A 20,633-nucleotide genomic window follows, 5' to 3' on the forward strand; every position below is an offset into this window, starting at 1 on the left:
GTGTTTTATTTGGTCACTGTTGGGCATGTCAGGATTGATACGACGGAAGAGGTTCAGAACATATTCAATGTACGATGTAAAGGTATCGCCAGAGCGCTGTGCGCGGCCGCGCAAGCGCTGTTCGGCGCGGAGCTTGTGAACAACGGGTGCCCGAATACTTCCGCAAAGCGCGTCTGAAAGGTTGATCAAGAGGGAATTTCAGCTTTATGGTAGTTAAACCAAAGCCTCGCCACACGTGCGAGCGAAATGAAGGTATCCGAGCTTGTCTGTGTCATCTCACTTAATGTGACCGCTCACCACTTCATGCTGGGACAGCCAGTTTTCGGTGTCTTGGTCGTCAGTCACGTTTAAAATCACCGGATCTCACTGTCGTGGCGTTCCGGAGCATGTGACAGATGGGATCATAACTGCAGGTGGCGGAATGATGTCATCCGGCATTGGCGAGGCGGGGGGTTGAGGTGGAGTCCGGGGACAGAGTTCATGGTGGAGGAAACGTGCACCTTCCACCAAGTGTGCCAGTACTTTTAGACGCCTGGGTAAGGCAACCGTTTATTGTTCCGAACAACAACGAGACAGCTGACAGCGGTTTCAACCGAAAACAGCACGAGTCTCCGCCACAATAAACGTCTACTTTGGCGCTCCTATAGCAGTACACGTCTTTGTCACTACACTTGGAAAACTAGAAAGTGCTGCTGTTCAATCGTTTGGTGTCACTGAACCTCATTAGCGCCCGGACAAAATGTTCATAATCCAGCGATGGACACTGATGCCTCTCCCGCAATGCAAATCCGCAACTATGGCAACTTTGCGTCAGGTCATAGTGTCTTGATTAGAGAAGCAGTGTTCTCATACTGTTGTCATGTTTAGTTGTCACGTTTAGCGAAGCAGTGTTCTCATACTGAGTACAATCAATTTGGAATTATCTTTTGAAGTTTGACAACATCTGTAACTATCTTCTTTGAGTGTAATTTGGAGCCCGCACGCTGGTCGACATGCAGCAAATTCCCCTGTTGGTAATACAGGTTCCTGCCGCTCTTCGAGTAGTGCTGGAATTCGACACCATCGACAAAGGGGTGGTCATCCCTTCGTTTCCAATGGCATATGCACAGACGCCATCATGTCACTTGGCTGCAAGGGACCGCCTTGAAGATGCGCCAAGCATCTCCAGCGGCAAGAACGCCAGTGATAGCAACAGTCTCAAAACAGATATGACAAAGACTTTCGAGCGCCAACGACAATGTGACCATGTGCATCCCTACTTAAGCGCACGTCTACATGCCTTTGTGGGATTTGGAGCTGGCATGCTGGCCGACATGCAGCTAATTCCTCTGTTCACATGTCAGTGAACACCACTCTTTTTATGTATGTCGCAAACTTTATGCATTGCTGGCTCTTTCCACGACAAAATGGTCTGGTTGTTGTTATAGCAAACGCGTAAAAGAACAAGCTGGCCATAAGAAGCTTCGTTTATTTCGCTTACTTCGCTTACTCTATTTGATCCTACTATTGCTCTTTTCCTGTGATGTGGAAATGAATATTTATTGACCCGCGCAATAAAAGTGAACTAGAATTACTCAAGAGTTTGCAAGCTGGTCACAATAGCATGATGAAGAAGCTTCATGCTATCGAGGAAAAACTATCAAAACATAAATCAAAGCTGTTTAAAAAAACGACAAATTCGACAAAGCTGGTAGTCAGATTGAAATTCTTAGCGAGGCAGAGAAACCACAAGGAACCGTGGTCAAACAGCTCAAAAAATAGGTTCAGGAATCGCGAATGAAAAATACCAACCTGTAAAATAGAAGTCGAAGGGCCAACCCGGTCTTTTACGGTGTTAACAAATACGATGAGGTGGAAATGTGGGCTCAGTCTGAAGAACTGATTAGGAATATCTGCCGAATTAGTCTTAAAATCCAGCTGATGTCAGTGCAAAGAGCATACCGCATTAGTCAATTTCACAAAAGAAAACAACAAGCCAATTATTCCTAGTTTTGCCTCCGACAAAAAAAAACAATGGATGTTTTTAAAACCGATAAAAAATTGAAAGGGTTTCATTACAGTGTAGATCAGGACTATACACCAGAAAACTAAGATATTTTAAATTGCTTGTGGAACTACGCTAAGACAGAATTAGCCGACTACAGCGGTAGTAAGGTTAAGCAAAGTTTTGACAAGATTATTGAGAGTTGTAAGGTCTTTATGTGGGCGAAAATCAAAGAAAACGTAGTTCCTGCTAAAAAAAGTGACACCTTACTTGCAAAACTGTCTCATCTTTGCGCAACCTAACAGCTGTTGTTGTAAATTGTGGAAGTCTTGTGAATAAAATGTATGAATTCGCTGGCTTAATTGGATTGACGAAGGCGGATGTAGTGTTTGGGACAGAATCATGGCTGATGCCATCAATCAGAGATCGTGAGGTGTTTCCTGGCCAGTTTAACGTTTACCGAAATGATAGGGCAAGAACAAGTGGAGGGGCGTTTCTGTTGATTCAGTCTCCTTTACGTTCATCTGAACTTCATATCGGGCATGATTACGTAGAATCTGTCTGGCGCGCGGTGACCATTATCGACAATACGAGATTTATTGCCAAAAATATTTATCAACCGCCGAATTCTGACTCAGCCGTCTTTGAGCATTTGTACGACATATTTTCAATGACATCGAATCAGCTTATTTTTGCCAGTGATTTTATTCTACCCAATTTGACATGATCTTATGATTGATTGATTGATTGATTGATTGATTTGCGGGGTTTAACATCCCAAAACCACCATATGATTATGAGAGACGCCGTAGTGGAGGGCTCCGGAAATTTCGACCACCTGGGGTTCTTTAACGTGCACCCAAATCTGAGCACACGGGCCTACAACATTTCCGCCTCCATCGGAATTGCAGTCGCCGCAGCCAGGATTTGAACCCGCGACCTGCGGGTCAGCAGCCGAGTACCTTAGCCACTAGACCACCGCGGCGGGGAATTTGACATGATCTAATGGAACGTGTATCACCTAGACTGGTTGTCGCGAAAACAAGAACATGGTAAACATCGTTGACACATTCTGTATTACTCAATATGTTAGTGTGGCCACAAGAAACAACAACACTTTCTACTTGCTTTTTTTGCAATTTGCCAACAGTGGTAGAGCATGTTACATGCATTCCTGGTATTAGCGATCATATCGCTTTTGTAGCAATAATGAAGCATGAGATAAAAAAACCAAAGCCTCGCCAATTATGAAAGGTTTGTCTGTTTTTTTTGCAAGGGTGATAACTCTGCTATTTCACAGGAGTTTGCTGATTTGTGTGGTTTTGGTTGTCATTGTGAGAACCTCGATGTTTTTGAGATTTGGTCTCTATTTAGGGCAAAAATTACGGAACTAACGGAGAAGTATGTACCACATAATAGTGCGGCTAAGTTAGAGAGAGAGAGAGAGAGAATAAAATGAGGGAAAGGCAGGGAGGTTAACCAGAAAATGGAGCATCCGGTTTGCTACCCTGCACTAGGGGAACGGGGAATAGGGAAGAAAGATTGGAAAGAAAGCGAAGAGGGAAATAGACGCGCGCGAAAAAAAGGGGAGGGGGAGCTGGGGTGCTACAGTCTATACAATAGGCCGCTGCCACGCAAAACGTTCAGTAAGGCCTGCACTGATTTTCTGTGAGCACACAAATCATGTCGTCTTTCCAGCACTGATTGTTCAGTCAAAGGTCTATCGTCAAGGCGAGCTAACGCAGCAGCTAGTTGCCGTGTTTGCACGCTGTAACGAGGGCAGTGACAGAGAACGTGCTCTATAGTTTCATCGCTGCCGCAATGACCGCAAGCAGCACTGTCTTCCATGCCGATTCGGAAGGCGAAAGCTTTGGTGAAGGTGACACCAAGCCATAGTCGGCAAAGCACTGTTGTCTCGAGTCGAGAGAGTCCAGACGGAGGCCGGAGTTGACGAGACGTGTCCAGTCTACGCAGTCGCGTGTGCCATAAGAACTCGGTGTTCCACAGGGATTTTAATTCTGCATTAGCGATTTTTCGGATGGTCATTGCAGCATCAGTCCTTGAAAATGGTATAGATTTTTCTTCACCATCTTCGTGTTCTGATCGGGCAGGTGCATCAGCATGTTCGTTGCCCAATATGCCGCAGTGACTTGGAAGTCACTGAAACGTGATTCTGTGCCCTTCGTCGAAGAGGTGGTGTAGCAGCTCTCTAATTTCCACCACTAGTTGTTCATGAGGTCCCCGGCGTAAGGCGAATATCAAACACTGTAGTGCTGCCTTAGAGTCCGTGAACACGCTCCATTTTTTGGCTTCTTGGTGTTTAATGACTTGAATCGCGCTACGTAGAGCAGCAAGTTCCGCAGCTGTCGATGATGTCTGGTGGGATAAACGAAACTTCACCATTGTCGCTGTTGCAGGAAAGATCACCGACCCTGCAGACCCATCCACTTTAGTTGAAACGTCAGTATATAGATGAGTAGGCTCACTGTATTTCTCATATAACAAGAGAAGAGAAAGCTGCTTTAGCGCTGGAGACGAGAGCTGGGCTTTTGACCCTATGCCTCGAATCGTGAGTTCAACATGTGCATAGGTCATACTCCATGGGGGAGTTGAAATCCTCGATGGAGTTGTATATCCCGTAGGAATGCGTGTGCGATATGACAAGACTGTCTGGCAAAATGAAGCACGAGGTCGCGCTTCTGGCAGTGAAGCGAGATGATGGGCAGGGGCACGAGTAATATGCCTCACGTGTGCTCTGATCACTTCCATCATGATATGCGTCTTTAGCGGGTAGTCATTAGCGATCTCGATTGTCTCAGCTGTTGATGAACATCGCGGTAGTCCCAGACAAACTCGCAGAGCCATAGCCTGGATGCTTTCGAGAGTCCGAATGTTGGTTCTACAGGTGTTGGTCAACACAGGCAAACTGTATCGCAAATAGCCAAGAAAAAGCGTCTTGTACAATTGCATCATTGCATGTACTGAAGTCCCCCAGGTTTTTCCTCCGAGATACTTGAATAAGTTAGCAATTTCTGTCAGCCTCTTCTTCAAGTGGGCCACATGTGGGCCCCAGCAGAGGTCTCTATCAATGAATACGCCTAGAAATCTGTGCGTCCTTACATATGGTATGACTTGGCCATCGATTGATGTAGTGTATGGTCTGATTGGCTTTCGACTAAAAGCAATCAATGCGCATTTCGCTGGCGAGATTTTCAGACCCTGGTCCTTGAGGTACACTGATACCAACGTCACAGCTTTCTGAAGTCTTGCGCGTACCTGAGGTCTTGTCACGCCAGATTTCCAGACGCAAATGTCGTCAGCGTACATGGATAACTTGACCACACTTGGTAGTCGTTCTACAAGACCAATGAAAACGAGGTTGAAGAGGGTTGGACTCAAAACGCCACCTTGCGGGACTCCACGATGCGTTGGGTGTTGGGAGGTTCGACCATCTGCAGTGTTCACAAATAAGGTCTGCCCTTGTAAATAACTGCGTGTCCAACAATACAGTTGGCCGCCTAGGCCCACTGACTCAATGGCTTCGAGGATGGCGTCATGTAGAACGTTGTCGTGTGCTCCTTTTACGTCAAGTAACATGGCTGCAGATAGTCGTTTACCTGCCTTTTGTTGCTAGACATATGTGACGAGATCTATAACATTGTCGATCGAACATCGGTGATGGCGAAAACCAGCCATGGCGTTCGGATATATCTCTTAGTATTCCAGGTACCATTCAAGCCTGGTCAAGATCATTCTCTCCATTACCTTTCCTACGCAACTTGAGAGCGCGATCGGTCGGTAAGAGGCAATGTCCAGGAGAGATTCGCCAGGCTTAAGAATCGGTACCAAGCGGCTAATTTTCCAATCTTGTGGAACGACGCCAGCTTGCCAGGAATCGTTGAAGATGTTAAGGAGTGCTTCTCGTACCCGTTTACCAAGGTTGCACAGCATCCTGTATGAGATGTCATCTGGGCCAGTTGACGACGACTTATTACATAAGACGAGCGCTGCATCGAGCTCCTGTGATGTAAACGGTAGATCCATGCGTGGGTCCCGTGAGTGAGGGATATGATTCACGGTATGTAGTCTTGTGTACGCTGTCTGGCCCACGGTCATAGCGCAGAAATCTTCTGCTACCTCAATTTCATGCAGGCAGTGAAAAAGTGCAAGGGCTTTGAAGGGAAAACGCTGCTCTGGAACAGAACGTAGGCCTCGCACAATTCTCCATATCTGAGACAGTGGTTTAAGAGGATCTAGCGACGCACAAAATTTCCTCCATCGTTGGGTGTCTAATTTGTCAAGGCGCCGTTGTATCTTCTTTTGGATGTGCCGGGCTGTCTGTAGATCATCTGTGGAAATGGTGCGTCGGTATCGTTTTTCGGCACGACGGCGGATCGCACGAAGTCGCTCCAGCTCGAGGTCACATTCAGAGTACTTCGAAGAGCATAATATTGTGCGCATAGCCACATGTGCAGTTTCCTTAATAGCTTGCTGAAGACCATTGGACAGGCCTTCTTCACAAGCATCCTCAAGTTGAGTTTTGAACACACTCCAATCTATTCTTTGTGTTGTGGTAGAGGAGTACGTGTTCGAAATACCTTTAATCTTCAGGTAAGTGGGGATGTGGTCGCTTCCGTGTGTTTCAATGTCCAAAAACCACTTTACCCGTGTAGCAAATCGGCGTGAAACAAAGGACAAATCAAGGCAGCTGCTATATGTAGTGCCTCGTAAAAACGTAGGACTGGCGTCATTCAAGAGGACGAAACCATGACTGGAAACAAATGATGCTAGACGTCGTCCCGTTGGGTTGATGGGTTGATGCACATTGAAATCGCCGGGGATAACCCATGGACCCGGATGTGCCCTTGATATGCCGTCTAGTATGTTGCCGTCGAAATGACTTGATGGGGATATATACACGCCTAGAATTGCGAATGTCACCTTTCCTTTTTTAACAGACAAGCACACATACTGATTGCCCTCGTGAGGTTGCACTGGCTGGACGACGTAAGTAAGCTCCCGGTGAATAAATACAACAACCTTGCTACTTTCGATGTCATTTGAAGAGAAAAATGACTCGTAGCCGGATAATCTGATTGGGTGCGATAATTTCGGTTCACATATAATCATGACGGGAAATCGGTACAGATGAACAAACTGGCGAAAATCAGACATGCGAGATCTTAGACCTCTTGCGTTCCACTGAAAAATCGACGCTTCTCTGACCTCCTGACGGAACGACTTGTGATTGTCGGCCATGGCTTTACTGGAAACTTGCAAGGACCGGACTCAACGTGTCCAGCACCTGTAGGCCGCTCCTAGCAGTTGGCGTATCGATGCTTGTCAGAAGACTTCTGATGACACTCACAATGGATCGCAGCATAGGAATAATTTACGATCTGCTGTTGGAGCCTCGTCATCAGCAGCATTGGCTTTCACTGGGAGCAGAGAGCGGGAAGGCTGCTCGGAAGGCCGTGAGTTCGCAAGCACCGGCCAGTCTTCAGGGGAGAGAGGCTTCGCCGGTGGAGGTATTCTTGTACTCTCTGGCTTTCTACTGGATGTTGATGGTGGTGTAGACCGAAGTGGTGCATGAATATCACCATGACTGGAGCGCTTCCGTCGGTGGCGACGTCGACGCCGGATTTTCTGTGAAGCTTCTCTATGGTGGAGTTATCCCTGACCATTTCTTTCAGGATACCCATTTCTTTCTTGAGTCTTGGGCATTCCTTAGACGTGGCTTCATGCGTACCTTGACAATTGCCGCACCTATAAGTTGTTGCATAACAGGTGTCTACCATGTGCGCCTCCGCGCACCGGGGGCATACGGTAGAGTTCCCACAGACGCCCTTGACATGGCCGATTTTGAAACACTTGTGGCGCTAAAGCGGCTTTGGGACAAAATGCCGTACCACATGTCGGAAATGTCCTACCTTTACGTGCGTAGGGATTGAATCGCCCTTAAAGACTATCTTAACGCAGCGGCTGTTCCCGAGGCGGCTTATATGCTTAATGACCACTCCTTCGTACGCCGGTTTTATCAGAATGGGTAGATCCGTGTTTGGGATTGCCAAGTCAATGTCGTAAATGACACCTGCAGTGCAGGTCCCAGTCATCGGTACGACCGCTCGTACTTTGACATCTCTAAACTCTGTCATCATTCGAAGCTTCTCCAGCGTGTCTGCATGTGTTGTGTCAACAGCTGAAACGTTCTTACGTGTGTTTAGCCGGACCTCTTTGATTTCATTTTGTGCTATTCCCTCAAGAACATTGGAAATGGCTTGCCTGTTCAATTTTCGAAGGCTGGCGGAAGGATCCACGGGCATGAAGAGAATGGTATGCGGCCAGCGTTCACTCCTTGCCTTCACGGTTGACGTGCTTGCTGGTGATGACGTCTTGATGAGCCTCCTTTTGGCCTTGCGGCTCATCACAGACACGAAGCTGCCATCAGATGAGTCGTCGCCGTCGACTGAGTATTTGTCCGTGTCTTCACTGGAGCTGTACGAAGAGCCTCGTTTCCTTGCGGAGCTTACAAATGTTGAGCTGTAGTCAGACGGGCCAGCAGTTCGTTCTTCGTCCATGGGCACGAGAGCAGGAGCATCTCTTGAGCCGTTGCTGGTGATGGACCATGAGCCTTGAGCCACAGAAGAGCTTGAGGGCGCTGACATTTGACCACGTGGGCCTGTAGAAGTCGCCGCTGCCATCGCCACAAGGCGGGACGCAGAGAGCGTCCCAGGCATTGTGGAAAGTATAACGAAAAACAGTTAGTAGTGACAGGCGCGTTCTATCACTAAGTAACTTCATCGTCGTCCCGGCTAAGTTAGAAATGTGCAAGAAGCCAAGTGAGTCACCACTGATATTTTAAAATAACAAGGATAAGACAAGTATACAAGGCATTTAAAGGGGCCGTGAAACGGTCACTGTGCAACGGCAATGCGGCACCATTGGCAGCCACACGCCATAACTGTATCAGCCCGAGTGGACCGGTATAGATGCTTCGCCTATCGAGATTGATTGATCGATTGATTGATTGAATGATTGATTGATATGGGGAGTTTAACGTACCAAAATCACCATAGTATTATGAGAGACGCCGTAGAGGAGAACTCCGGAAATTTCGACCACCTGGTGTTTTATAACGTGCACCTAAATCTTTACCGTGCACCCAGATCTGAGCACAAATCTGACGTCATTCATATGCAACCCACGTATAAGTACCTGGGTGTAACCTAAACGAGCGACTGTTCTTGGAATGCGCATGTGCATGCTGTGGTTGCGAAAGTCACCAAAGCACTAAATTTCATTCAGTGTAACTTGAGATCCTCCCTTGCTGCTTTAAAGAATACTGCTTATATTTCATTTGTCCACCTGATTTTAGAATATGCGTGTTGTGTGTGTAATCCACAACAAAAGTCTTTGGTTGATCTCATTGAGAGAATACAGAATCAAGCGGCAAGTTTTGTTCTAAGGCGGTGTAAACGGAACGACAGCTGTACTAAAATGAAAGGCCTGCTGGGATGGGAAGCGCTGTCTTCTCGCAGGAGAAAATTGAGCTTGAAAATTTATTGGGGATGTACTGCGAAAACACTGGCATTTGCGAAGACAAGTACCTCAAGCCACAGCATCATCTGTACAAAAGCTGTTATCATCCCTTTAAAATTCAAGAATACCGGACTAGAACGAGCCTATAAGATATTCTTTTTTGTTCACATTGTATTAGAGTGGGATCATTTTGTCTTGTGATCAAGTGTGCTGTAATAACGAAGATTTGTTTTTTTTCAAAGCTGTAACCCCCCTGTTTACACGCCTTTTCGGTACACCAGGGTATTTCTGAATAAACAAATAAGCATTCACTGTTGACAACCATGTAGTCATATCGACGTTTTCATGTTAGCGGTAGCCGTATTCGGTTGATCAGAAGAAGCCATCTGCGGTTATATTTCAGTTTGTTTCAATGCAATGATCAGTGCTATATTTTGATTAGGGCTGGTTACCAGGAATTGGTACTTCGATAGTGGAAGACCTAATGGTACCTGGCAGAATCCCGGGTTCTGGCATCATGAACATAAGAAAACTATCAGCGACCGCGAGAAACAAATCACAGAACAGTTTGATAGCCTAGTTCTATTCTATTCCTCACTGACTAAGGCTGTGCACATTTATTCGTGTGTCTCCATCAATACGCTAAGTACATTGGGCTGCAGCATTAGGAGAATATCTGTTCAATGGTACAGTATTTAGGTTATTTAGATTTATTGGTATAGTAAGTGCAAGTACGTATGCTATTCCCCTCATTACAATAGAAGGAAGCAAAAGAAGAGAACAGAAATTCAGGGATGTTCATTGGCTTAAAAGAACTTGTATGGCTCACTATACTGGCATCTGCTAGTGTAAAACCCAAGCCAACAAACTCAAAAAATTTCACTGAAGTCCTAAAGCTGTGCGTATGATCAGCTGGATAATTGACAGAAACTTAATAAATAAACATCAAATGGTATACTTAACTGCATTGCAAGCGCTGATCAGTGCATTTTACTCTAAAGTGAACAAAGATACGTGGTAAGCGTGCTCACATAAAAGTAACCCGATATAGTGGGGATTTATTGCTTTGTAGGTGGTACGCGAGGTTCGTGCCACCATTGAAGTTTCACGCGGAAAGTGGTCAGGCGTGGTGTGAAACACCGGGGCTGACAAGATTCACTGTCTTTAGACAAGTGAACCTTGTGTCCAAAACACAAAAGGAATGCTAGACAACCTCTCATGTCTATACTAAATCTTGAAAGAGAGGTGCATATGCAAAGAACCACCACACAATTTTGACATAGGTGGCCACAAGTCAATAGCTGGCAATATGCTACTGCATGTCATGTGTCTGTACAATCTAAAAAGTTGACCTCAAGCCACCAGGCTCTTGTATGAATTTCCGCATTTCCCAGATAAACTGATTCTAACTTACCTCATGGCTCAGCAGTACTATTTACATATTATGGGTGTACATGTATATATATTTGACATTGTTAGTGATGTTGAGCGCCTCCAGCACTTGAAAAGGCAAACTTAGTATTCTCGCCAATAAAAAAGGAGTTTGAAGCTCCTCTCCTTATTCATTTCAATAGAACTCGGCATTCTTTATTTTTTCGCCGGCTGCAGCAAGCCGTGAAATTTGAAAAATGCAGAGATTACTTTGACTTCAGCACCTTAGATTCTCCTACTGTAGCGTAGTTTCGTACGAGTGGTTATTACAAAGCTCCGCAGCTTAATTTTATTATTATCCGCAGCTTGATTCTATTTTCTTTACCTCTATGGACACCCAGATTATTAAGAAAGCTTTTTTCGCGGCTTTGAATCTCTTGTGCTTTGTCGTTTCATTCGGTTTCCTTGTTTTCGAGTCACGCACTTTCCAAACACGTGCTTTACTTCTAAATGAAGGCTACGTAAAACATGCATAAGAACTGCTATAGGAAGCTATAAATCATGCTTGGGAAGCGTAGTTCAGTGACTGATCCATTAATGGCAGCAAACAGGGTGTGGCGTGAGATGCCAGCAGGCGGACGAGCTTACGCTTTGCTGCTTTTCTCAAAGAAAATAGCCTTTTGGGCCAACCCTGAAGTGTCAATGGTTTTTATAGGGAAGTGAAGTGAAGCAATATGTTTTATCATTTCACCTCTGATCGTACTTTATATGGTGGTTTTGTGATGTTAAACCCCACATATCAATAATTCAATTGATCCTGCTTCGTTACTTCCTGTAGCTTCTTGATCTCTTCTGTTAAACTGAACTTTTCCCTCCACCTGACGCGGTCAGCGTATCTAATACTCCAAGTGACCATATATACCTTTGAGATAGGCGCATTTGAAACAAAGACTTACACATATAGAGCAAATAGTGTGCCCCCCGTTTCTCCTATGAACCAGGTCATATGCTTGCTTCTGCTTTGTTACTTCCTCCAGCTTCTTAATCTCATCTGTGAAACTAACCCAATGGCTCCCTTTGGCGCAGTCATCGTATATACTTTTTCAAGTGATCATATATGCCTCTGAGAAAGGTGCACTTGAAGAAAGACTTACGCATATAACATCACTTTCAGAAGGGGGTTCACCATGTCGAACGCGCCGTCATCCTTCACAACTGCTATGTTCTGTGCTGTGCACATGCTTCCACGCAAAGCGAAACCTGTAGCATAAGAATTTAGGAGAAAATAATCTGTAATAATTTACAAATACTCGCCCAGGTAAGGCTATTTATCACCTGCCGGCTCCAGCAAATTTCTTAGAACATACACATTTCTTTAACAACATAGGGCATTGCAATCTTTAAAAAAGTGCTAGATAAGGCCGAACACATCACCCAGTTTTGTTCACCTTCAATGCCTGTGTTTTCGACAAATGAAGTTCTCCACTCTGGCGCCTTTCCGTAACACGAACTGTTTTACGTTTGGGAGCCTATAGTATAGGGTTCAATAAGGCGAGATGTTTATAGGCACCACTTGTCCAAATCTATCTCAGGAAACACCCTCACGTCAATATTAGTTATAGGAATCACGTCAATATGAGTAATAAAAAGTTATAGGACAACAAATGAACCACCATGTGTCACATAATGCTAACTGTGCAGCGAGTGTGTCATCTAATGCTCCTAACGTTTACAAAAGCTTGATTTTGTTCACCTTTTAAACGTGGGGCATACACACTGTCAAAGATTGTGTGGATTACAAAAGCTTCTGATATAATTCTGCATCATGGTCAATTATACAAAAAATTTTAACTAAGTTCCTTGCAAATGTGCAGCGAATACGAATAAAGAAGGATGGCATAGTGAATGCCTGCCTACTACACAATGATTACTGGCGAAGTGGTTACGCTGCAAGTGTGCTTGCTGCAGCTAACCAAAGAGTGTTCAAACAAGGTTCTGAAAGGCCGCTTTTCAAGCTTTCCCTGTGACAGTGCTGCGTGTTCCGTCTAGGCCTGGCAATTTTTCTTCATACATTTATTGTTCATCGGCTGTACGTGCGGGTCGAAGCGGTCGTAAGTGACGCCGCAACAGACAACAGCTACGCGAACAGTAGATGACGCGACTATCGCCACTGACACACAATGTAGTTTTACCTTCAACGTAAGGTTCCAAAAGTCCTGATGGCAAACCACTCACAAATACTCACCCTGTGCTGCAGTCAGCAGTGGCACCACACCCCCACCAGAAGTTCGTGCTCAAAATAACGTCCTGGTCGGCCGCGGAATATTTGCGAATTCTGTGGTAATAACATGGCCTACCAGAAAACACGTCAGCAACGCATACACCGAGAGGACTCTATGAATTGTCACTCACTATACAGAATTTCCGAGTTTCGTCCCAGTTAAAAACAACTTTGCATCTTAACAGGTCTTGAAAAAAACACCCAATACCGAAGTTGTCACCTCTGTGTCGACCAGGGTCATCGCAGACACATCCTCAACAAGAAAACGCACCTCGTTTATAAGCAATGACACCGGAGGTATTTCCGGTCGTAGTATATTTCTGGTGATGTCACCTCCACCGGTTGCCCTGGCTAGTTTTCCCGTGGGGAAGGGGATGTGGTGCGTTGCAGCGAGTAGCGAGAACAAGGAGCACGCGGTCGCGATGGAGGCATCAAAATCCTGTCAGATGCTAGCGAGTGATGCCAGAAGGTGCTGGGCCAATAGCATTGACCAGATGGTGCTGGCTGCGGTAGACCATGATGCCTTTTAGAGGTTCGTGAAAATTCTGATGGTAGGCTATAACGTGCAACAGCACAATGGTTGCAAAACCGTGATATATGACACGCGAAACTGCAGGAATAACACACCGGCCGAGGTGGATACGTTGGTTGCTCTTAAAAAAAGGATTGTCATCGTTCGCTCTTACGTCTTACGTAGCGAGTAAATTCGTGTCTGGAGTCGGCGTGCGCTGAGCGCTTTGTTCGATCATAGCACTAAGCTGGAAACCGCGTGGTAACTACTCTATACATCTCTCTCATCCCGTTCGTTCCCCTCTCTCTCTCTTCTCACACACGCACACTCATATATATATATATAAATAACAAAGTGGCTGGGGGAGAGCTGTCGTGGTAGCTCAAGTGGTAGAGCATCGAAGGCGTTATTCGAAGGTCGCAGGTTCGGATCCTGCCCAGGGCAAGTTATCTTTTCACCCACTTTTCTTTCTTCTCATTTACATTACAATTGGCCTAATAACTTCTCTATACCTTCCTTGGCATTATTGTCTGTTAATCTCATTATATTGTGTACAAACACAAAAAACAAGCCCTTAAGTATAAACTTGTTTTCTTTATTCATTAACGAGGGTCTCGTACTGGCAGACGTGGTGCCGTTAGGTTGTATACGAGGAACTATTGGTCAGCTGCCAGTTAGTAATAGCTTCACGTGCTACGTGACGTCCAACAGGCTCATAAAGAGTGTTCCTAGACTCGCCGCCATGACTACTAGTGGCGCTGAATGACACTCCCACGTTTAAAACAATTGACATAGATACCAAATAAAGTGGCTGGGGGGATAGCTGTCGTGGTAGCTCAAGTGGTAGAGCATCGAACGCGTTATTCAAAGGTCGCAGGTTCGGATCCTGCCCACAGCAAGTTATCTTTTCACCCACTTCTCTTTCTTCTCTTTTACACTCCAATCGGCCTAATAACTTCCCCTATAACTTCCTTGGCATTATTGTCTGTTAGATCTTATTTGTGTTGGGTAAAAACACGAAAAACGACCCCTTCAGTATACACTTGTTTCCGTTACATATATATATATATATATATATATATATATATATATATATATATATATATCCTTTATCTCCTTTATAATATATATATATATATATATATATATATATATATATATATGAGTGAAGAAAACGACAACGACGGAAGTGTGGGGCAAGGCGCAAGTAATGTGCGCGTGAGGTCAGCCAATCAGCTGATGACCTGTGGTGGCCCATAGAGGTGGCGTGCCACGATTGGGCCACGGGTGACCATTACGTGGCGGTAGGCTTTGTGGCTGGGGACGAGCCGAAGCAGCGGCAGACGGGAGACAGCGGGCCGAAGCGTCGGACGCAGGTGATTCAGGTTCCGGCCAGGGAACGCGGCTGTCCACGCTACTGCCGTCCAACTACCAGCTGGAGTGACGTTGCCGGCACGAGTACTGCATCTCGGGGCGCAGCCTGGCCTGCTGTTCTCTTCCTTGCCGAGGGCATCGCGGATCTCGGCGAGGCGTCTCCGTGGTCAGACGTTCGGCACAGCGACGTACGTGGCCTGGCTAATGGTCACGGTTGCGCCGAGCATCACGTCTCGACGCAAGCTGTTCGCTGAACGGGCTGGCCATTTACACGCATGGAGCATCGAGTCTCCGATGCGGGTTGACTGCTCCGTAGCCGCACCCACGCCCCCACTCCGCCAAGCGTCATAGTCACCATAGCGTCACACATCGAGACGCACCCCGCTTCCGATCGCCTGTCGCCTCCTCCTGCCCTGCACCTCGGCGTTTGTCGGAGCCCGCATCTCATTGTGAGGTTTTGGAACTCTGTGCCTCGAACTCGCGTTCATTTCTTTTATCATTCGATCAGACAGTTTTGTTAATTATTCGGCTTCACGGTTTTTCTGGTTTTGTGTTCCATGTTTTTCTTTCGCGTTCTGTCATAAACGTCGCGTGTGTTGTTACCGCCGTCGTCTCAAAGTCCATTTCTCCTCGCACGACAAGCAAAACAAGCGTGACGAATCCCGGCCCCGATAAAGAATAATATTTTCATTACAATATATATTGCCACCACCAATACAGCATGGCAGAGAGAGCGGAGCAGGCACTTTCTTCGCGATTTCAAATGCCGAACAAGAGCGTCGCCATGTTTGTCGAAGAGGTGTCTCGAACGCTTCGACAGGCTGACCCCCACATGCCAGAAGGCAAGAAGGGGCGCTTGTTATTGCGATGCGTAAAGGAGGAACTTTTTGGGGGCCTTGTGCGCAACTCTCCTACGACAGTGCGGACTTCATACGTGAGGCCCCAAATACGAAGCGCATGCTTCGGCAGCGGTTGTCGCATTATGATCGCCAGACGGCCATATCCGCTGCGTGCTCGCCTGTACGAGGAAGTGATAACAGGAAGTTCCTCAAAGAAATATACGGCAAGTTGTACGCAAAGAACTTCGGAAATTTCATGCAGCGTCCCCTCCCTGTAGCGCTGCTCTTACGGACGTCGTTCGTAACGAAACCAGGCAGTTCGTTCACTCCTCATCACCATCGAGAGGCGAACCTCCCACGCTTTACTGCGCGGATGCCCTACGCATCTCTACGCCGTCGACGGCACATTTTGCTCATCCACCTACTGGGACCCCCAGACGCTTTCCAAGTCCAGCCCATCGCCTGCCTTCTCAGACCGATTCTCGTCCTTGCACGCGAAAGTCCACCATCTGGCGTGCACCCGACAATCGTCCTTTGTGCTACCATTGTGGCGAAGTTGGACACCTGTACCGCGACTGTTACTACCGACGAATAGGCCAACGCGGATTTCACCCAGATGCCCCTTGTCCACGCTATGGTGAGTGCCCGCAAGAAATGGCGGATTACTTGGAAGGTAGTCATCACGCTCCTGTGCCGCCATGACGAGAGTCAGGGTAACCATCACCCCGTCCGCCCACATCAACGCACCGCGCCCGACCCGCCTTTGGGTTCCCTTGCGTCAGTGGCGCAAGCGCACGCCTGGGAAACTAGAAACGGCAGCCTCTGGAGGTGAGACCGCTGCCACGGGAACCGAAAAATACTCTCCGCTGCTGCCTTACGACGTACCGTTAAAGCCTGTTTCTGAAACTGCCAACAGAACATCCGCTGCCATCACCGTTTCCGTCGACTGTTATCCGGTGACTGCACTTGTCGACACGGGAGCTGATTACTCGAAAATGAGTGCTTCATTGGCCACCCGTCTACACAAGGTGCTGACCACGTGGGGCGGTCCTCAACTAATCACCGCTGGAGGACACTTCGTATCCCCTATAGGAAGGTGCAACGCCAGGCTTGAAATTTGTGCGTCGGCTTTTGTAGCTTCATTCCTTGTACTGCCCAATAATTCTCGGCCAATCATTTTGGGCATGAATTTTCTGCAAGAGTATCGAGTGATAAATATTCTAAGTTATTTGTTCGTCAGTTTTGCTAACTGCGTTTCTCCAGATTCCGGCATCGTGGCGAACATCGTGGCGAATACTTCACTGGCGAATACAGGCATTTTGTGAAACGCACAACCATAGCTTGCTTTGAGGCATTGGATGATTTGGATGCCTTCCCTTTGATTACGACGATCTCGGCTGTGAACAGCTGCGATACTGACGTGACTCGTCGCCTCAACGTCAATCGCTAGTTAGAAGAACCTAAGAGGGCAAGGCTCCCCAGTCTCCTCTCATTCTTTAGTGACTGTTTTGCCACTACTTCGAAAGTCCGGCAGACCCCTCTAATGAAGCACAACATTATCACTGAGCCCAACGTCCAACCCGCACGCCAGCATGCTTGCCGCGTGTCGCAGAAAGAGCAGGATGCTATCCTTATATCCATCAAGTTAAACAAATGCTCGACGATGACGTAATTCAACCATCGACTAGTCCTTGGGCGTCACCAGTAATTCTGGTTAAAAAGAAAGTATGTTTATTACAATTCTGTGTCGACTACCGCAAACTGAACAAGATAACGAAAAAAGACGTATATCCTCCTCCTCGTTTTGATGACTCCTTCGATCGCCTGCGACATGCCCATTACTTCTCTTTCATGGATCTCCGTAGCGGATATTTGCTGATTAAAGTAGATGAATGGGACTGAAAAAAAAAACAGATTTTGTTACACCTGATGGTCTCTATGAATTTATAGTTCTCCCTTTTGGCCTGTGCTCCGCTCCAGCCATTCCAACGAATGATTGACACAGTTTTATGTGACCGGAAGTGGCACTCTTGTTTAGTGTATTTAGACGACGAAGTCGTTTTTTTCTACAACTTTTGAATAGCACATTCAGCGGCTTGAGGTGGTTCTTCTGGCTATTTGCACTGCCGGTCTTTCTCTGAAACAGGAAAAGTGTTATTTAGGATATGAGGAACTCATATTTCTTGGCCACATTGTTAGCAGCAGTGGTGTTCACCTCGATCCTGAGAAGGCTATGGCTGTTGCTTTGTTCCCGATACCGAGCCCCGCCGGGGTGGTCTAGTGGCTAAGGTACTCGGCTGCTGACCCGCAGGTCGCGGGATCGAATCCCGGCTGTGGCGGCTGCATTTCTGATAGAGGCGGAAATGTTGTAGGCCCACGTGCTCAGATTTGGGTGCACGTTAAAGAACCCCAGGTGGTCGAAATTTCCGGACCCTCCACTACGGCATCTCTCATAATATCATGGTGGTTATGGCACGTTAAACCCCACAAATCAAATCAACTATTGTTCCCGATGCCGAGAACAAAGCATGATGTACGCCGATTTCTGGGTTTTTGTGCCTTTTACCACCACTTCGTGCCGATATTTTTGAAAATCGCCGACCCTCTACAACAACTCGTCAAAGACGAAGTCGCCTTCGTCGGGGGCCCCAAACAATCCGACGCTTTCCGCGACCTTTAGCAGTGCCTACAAACGCCACCGATCCTTGGTAACTTCGACAGTGAAGCAGACAAAGAAGTCCGCACTGACGCGAATATCCTTGGCCTCGGAACTATTCTCGTGCAATATGAAGATTGCGTGGAACGCGTAATCGCCTACGCTAGCCGCACATTGTCATCTGCGGAGAAGAACTACTCGACGACTGAAAAATATTGTGTGGCGGTTGTAGGGGCCATAACGAAATTCAGGCCCTACTTGTACCGACGCCCGTTCCAAATCGTTAGTAACCACCACTCTCTCTGCTGGCTAGAGATTCTAAAAGATCTTTCGGGCAGTCTCGCAAGATGGAGCCTTTAGTTACAGGAATTCGATATAACGATGGTTTACAAGTCTGGCCAGAAACAAACCGAAGCTGTCTTTCCCACGCATTCGTCGAGGTCACTTCAGAAGACAAGGATAAAGACTTTGGCTGTCTAGCTATTCTCGCATCATTAAACGTGGCTGAGACGCAACACGAAGACTCAGAATTACAACCACTGATCGAATACCTTCAGGGACGTCACCCACAACCTCCATGTCAGTTTGCGCGTGATTTGTCATCTTTCTGTCTACGCCAAAACATCCTCTACAAGCGCAACTTTTATCCAACGAAAACTGTTTACCTCCTCGTCGTTCCTGCTGCTCTCCATGATGATATTTCGCGTGCTTGTCAGGACGAGCCATCAGCAAAGCTCGTCGTGACAAGCACGCAAACCACCAGCTTTGCTCCATTTCGTATAATTTACGGCCGCGATGTCACCACAATGCTTGACATCATGCTGCAAGCAACCCTGCCGGACATGATTACCCCGGACGCAGATGCATTTGTTCAGCGTGCCGAAGACGCCCTGCAGCTGACGCACTTTCGCATTTTATTACGCCAAAATCAAGATGCTCGCCGGTACAGCACCCACCACAAAGCAGTAATATACGAACCCGGTCACCTAGTCTAGGTTTGTACTCCTATACGGCAACGTGGACGCTCAGAAAAATTGTTATGTCGGTACTTCGGACCCTACCAAGTCCTTCATCGCCTCGGGGAAGTGAAGGACGAAGTTCTCCCAGCAGACACATCACACCGTTCTCGTATGCCACACTCCTCGGATGTGGTTCACGTCTCCAGGATGAAGCCATCCTATTCACATTGACTGCAAATCAAGAACTTTGTGATGCTGCACTTGCCTTCAAGACAATTGTACATTTCTTTCTCGCTTTTTTTACCTTGTCCTTTTTCTTTTCAGTGGACACAGACATTTTTTGCTACCTTTTCTTGTTTTTCGGAGCCGGGGCATTCATTCGATGCTTCTTCTTCTTTTTTCTTTGGGGAGAGGGTAATGCCATGCTGTGTTTGTGGAAGAATAGGAGAGCAAAGAAGTTAATGGCTGCTGTTGCTGAGTAAACAGTCGTCCATTTCGAGTTCCTGTCTATCGTTTCCTCTCGCGAAAATTTATATATATATATATATATATATATATATATATATATATATATATATATATATATATATATATATATATATATATATATATATATATATATATATATATATATATATATATATATATATATGGCTGTCATCATTGAAAAATCTCTCAGGCTGTCTCGCCCGTTGGGCTCTTCGCTTACAAGACTACGCTATCCGCATGTTGTCCCGCTACGGCCGCCAGCCTGCTGACGCCGACGCCTTCTCGCGCTTACCTCTGCCTGAAGACGACGTGCCCTGCTCAGTATCCTCGGTTGCTGTTTCTGCCATCGATGCTGAAATCATTCCTACCGAGCAGCGAAAGAATAATTGGATCGCCCCGCTGATCGACTTGCTTTCTGATCCGTCAGCAACGCCATCCACACGTGCCTCGCGTCGTCGAGCTCACCATTTGGCCATTTGTGACGGCCTCCTACACCGACGCAATTACGACGCCGATGGCCGGCAGTGGTTACTCGTGATACACCGCAGTCTTCGGTCAGAGATATAGGAATTCTTTCGATCTGATCTGCAATGCGCGCACTCTGGGTTATCCAAAACTACCCTCGCATTT

The 20,633-nt window shown here is 46.6% G+C and overlaps 1 protein-coding gene across 2 annotated transcripts in view; it reads right to left on the reverse strand.

The window, feature by feature from the left end:
- The window catches only part of LOC142764809 (uncharacterized), a 95,070-nt gene extending 82,915 nt beyond the window's left edge, over nt 1–12,155 (reverse strand). The window contains exon 1 of one of the 2 annotated variants that reach the window (XR_012883899.1): nt 12,049–12,155. Coding sequence is in view for 1 of the 2 variants with exons in the window: in XM_075865342.1 (XP_075721457.1) it covers nt 12,049–12,134 (86 nt within the window). In the remaining variant the exon portion in view is untranslated. The remainder of the gene's footprint in view (nt 1–12,048) is intronic. The other variant, XM_075865342.1, reaches the window with a different exon arrangement.
- Between the last annotated feature and the right edge of the window lie 8,478 nt (nt 12,156–20,633).

The sequence above is a fragment of the Rhipicephalus microplus genome, chromosome 6, assembly GCF_043290135.1.
Source record: "Rhipicephalus microplus isolate Deutch F79 chromosome 6, USDA_Rmic, whole genome shotgun sequence".
NCBI classification, from domain to species: domain Eukaryota; kingdom Metazoa; phylum Arthropoda; class Arachnida; order Ixodida; family Ixodidae; genus Rhipicephalus; species Rhipicephalus microplus.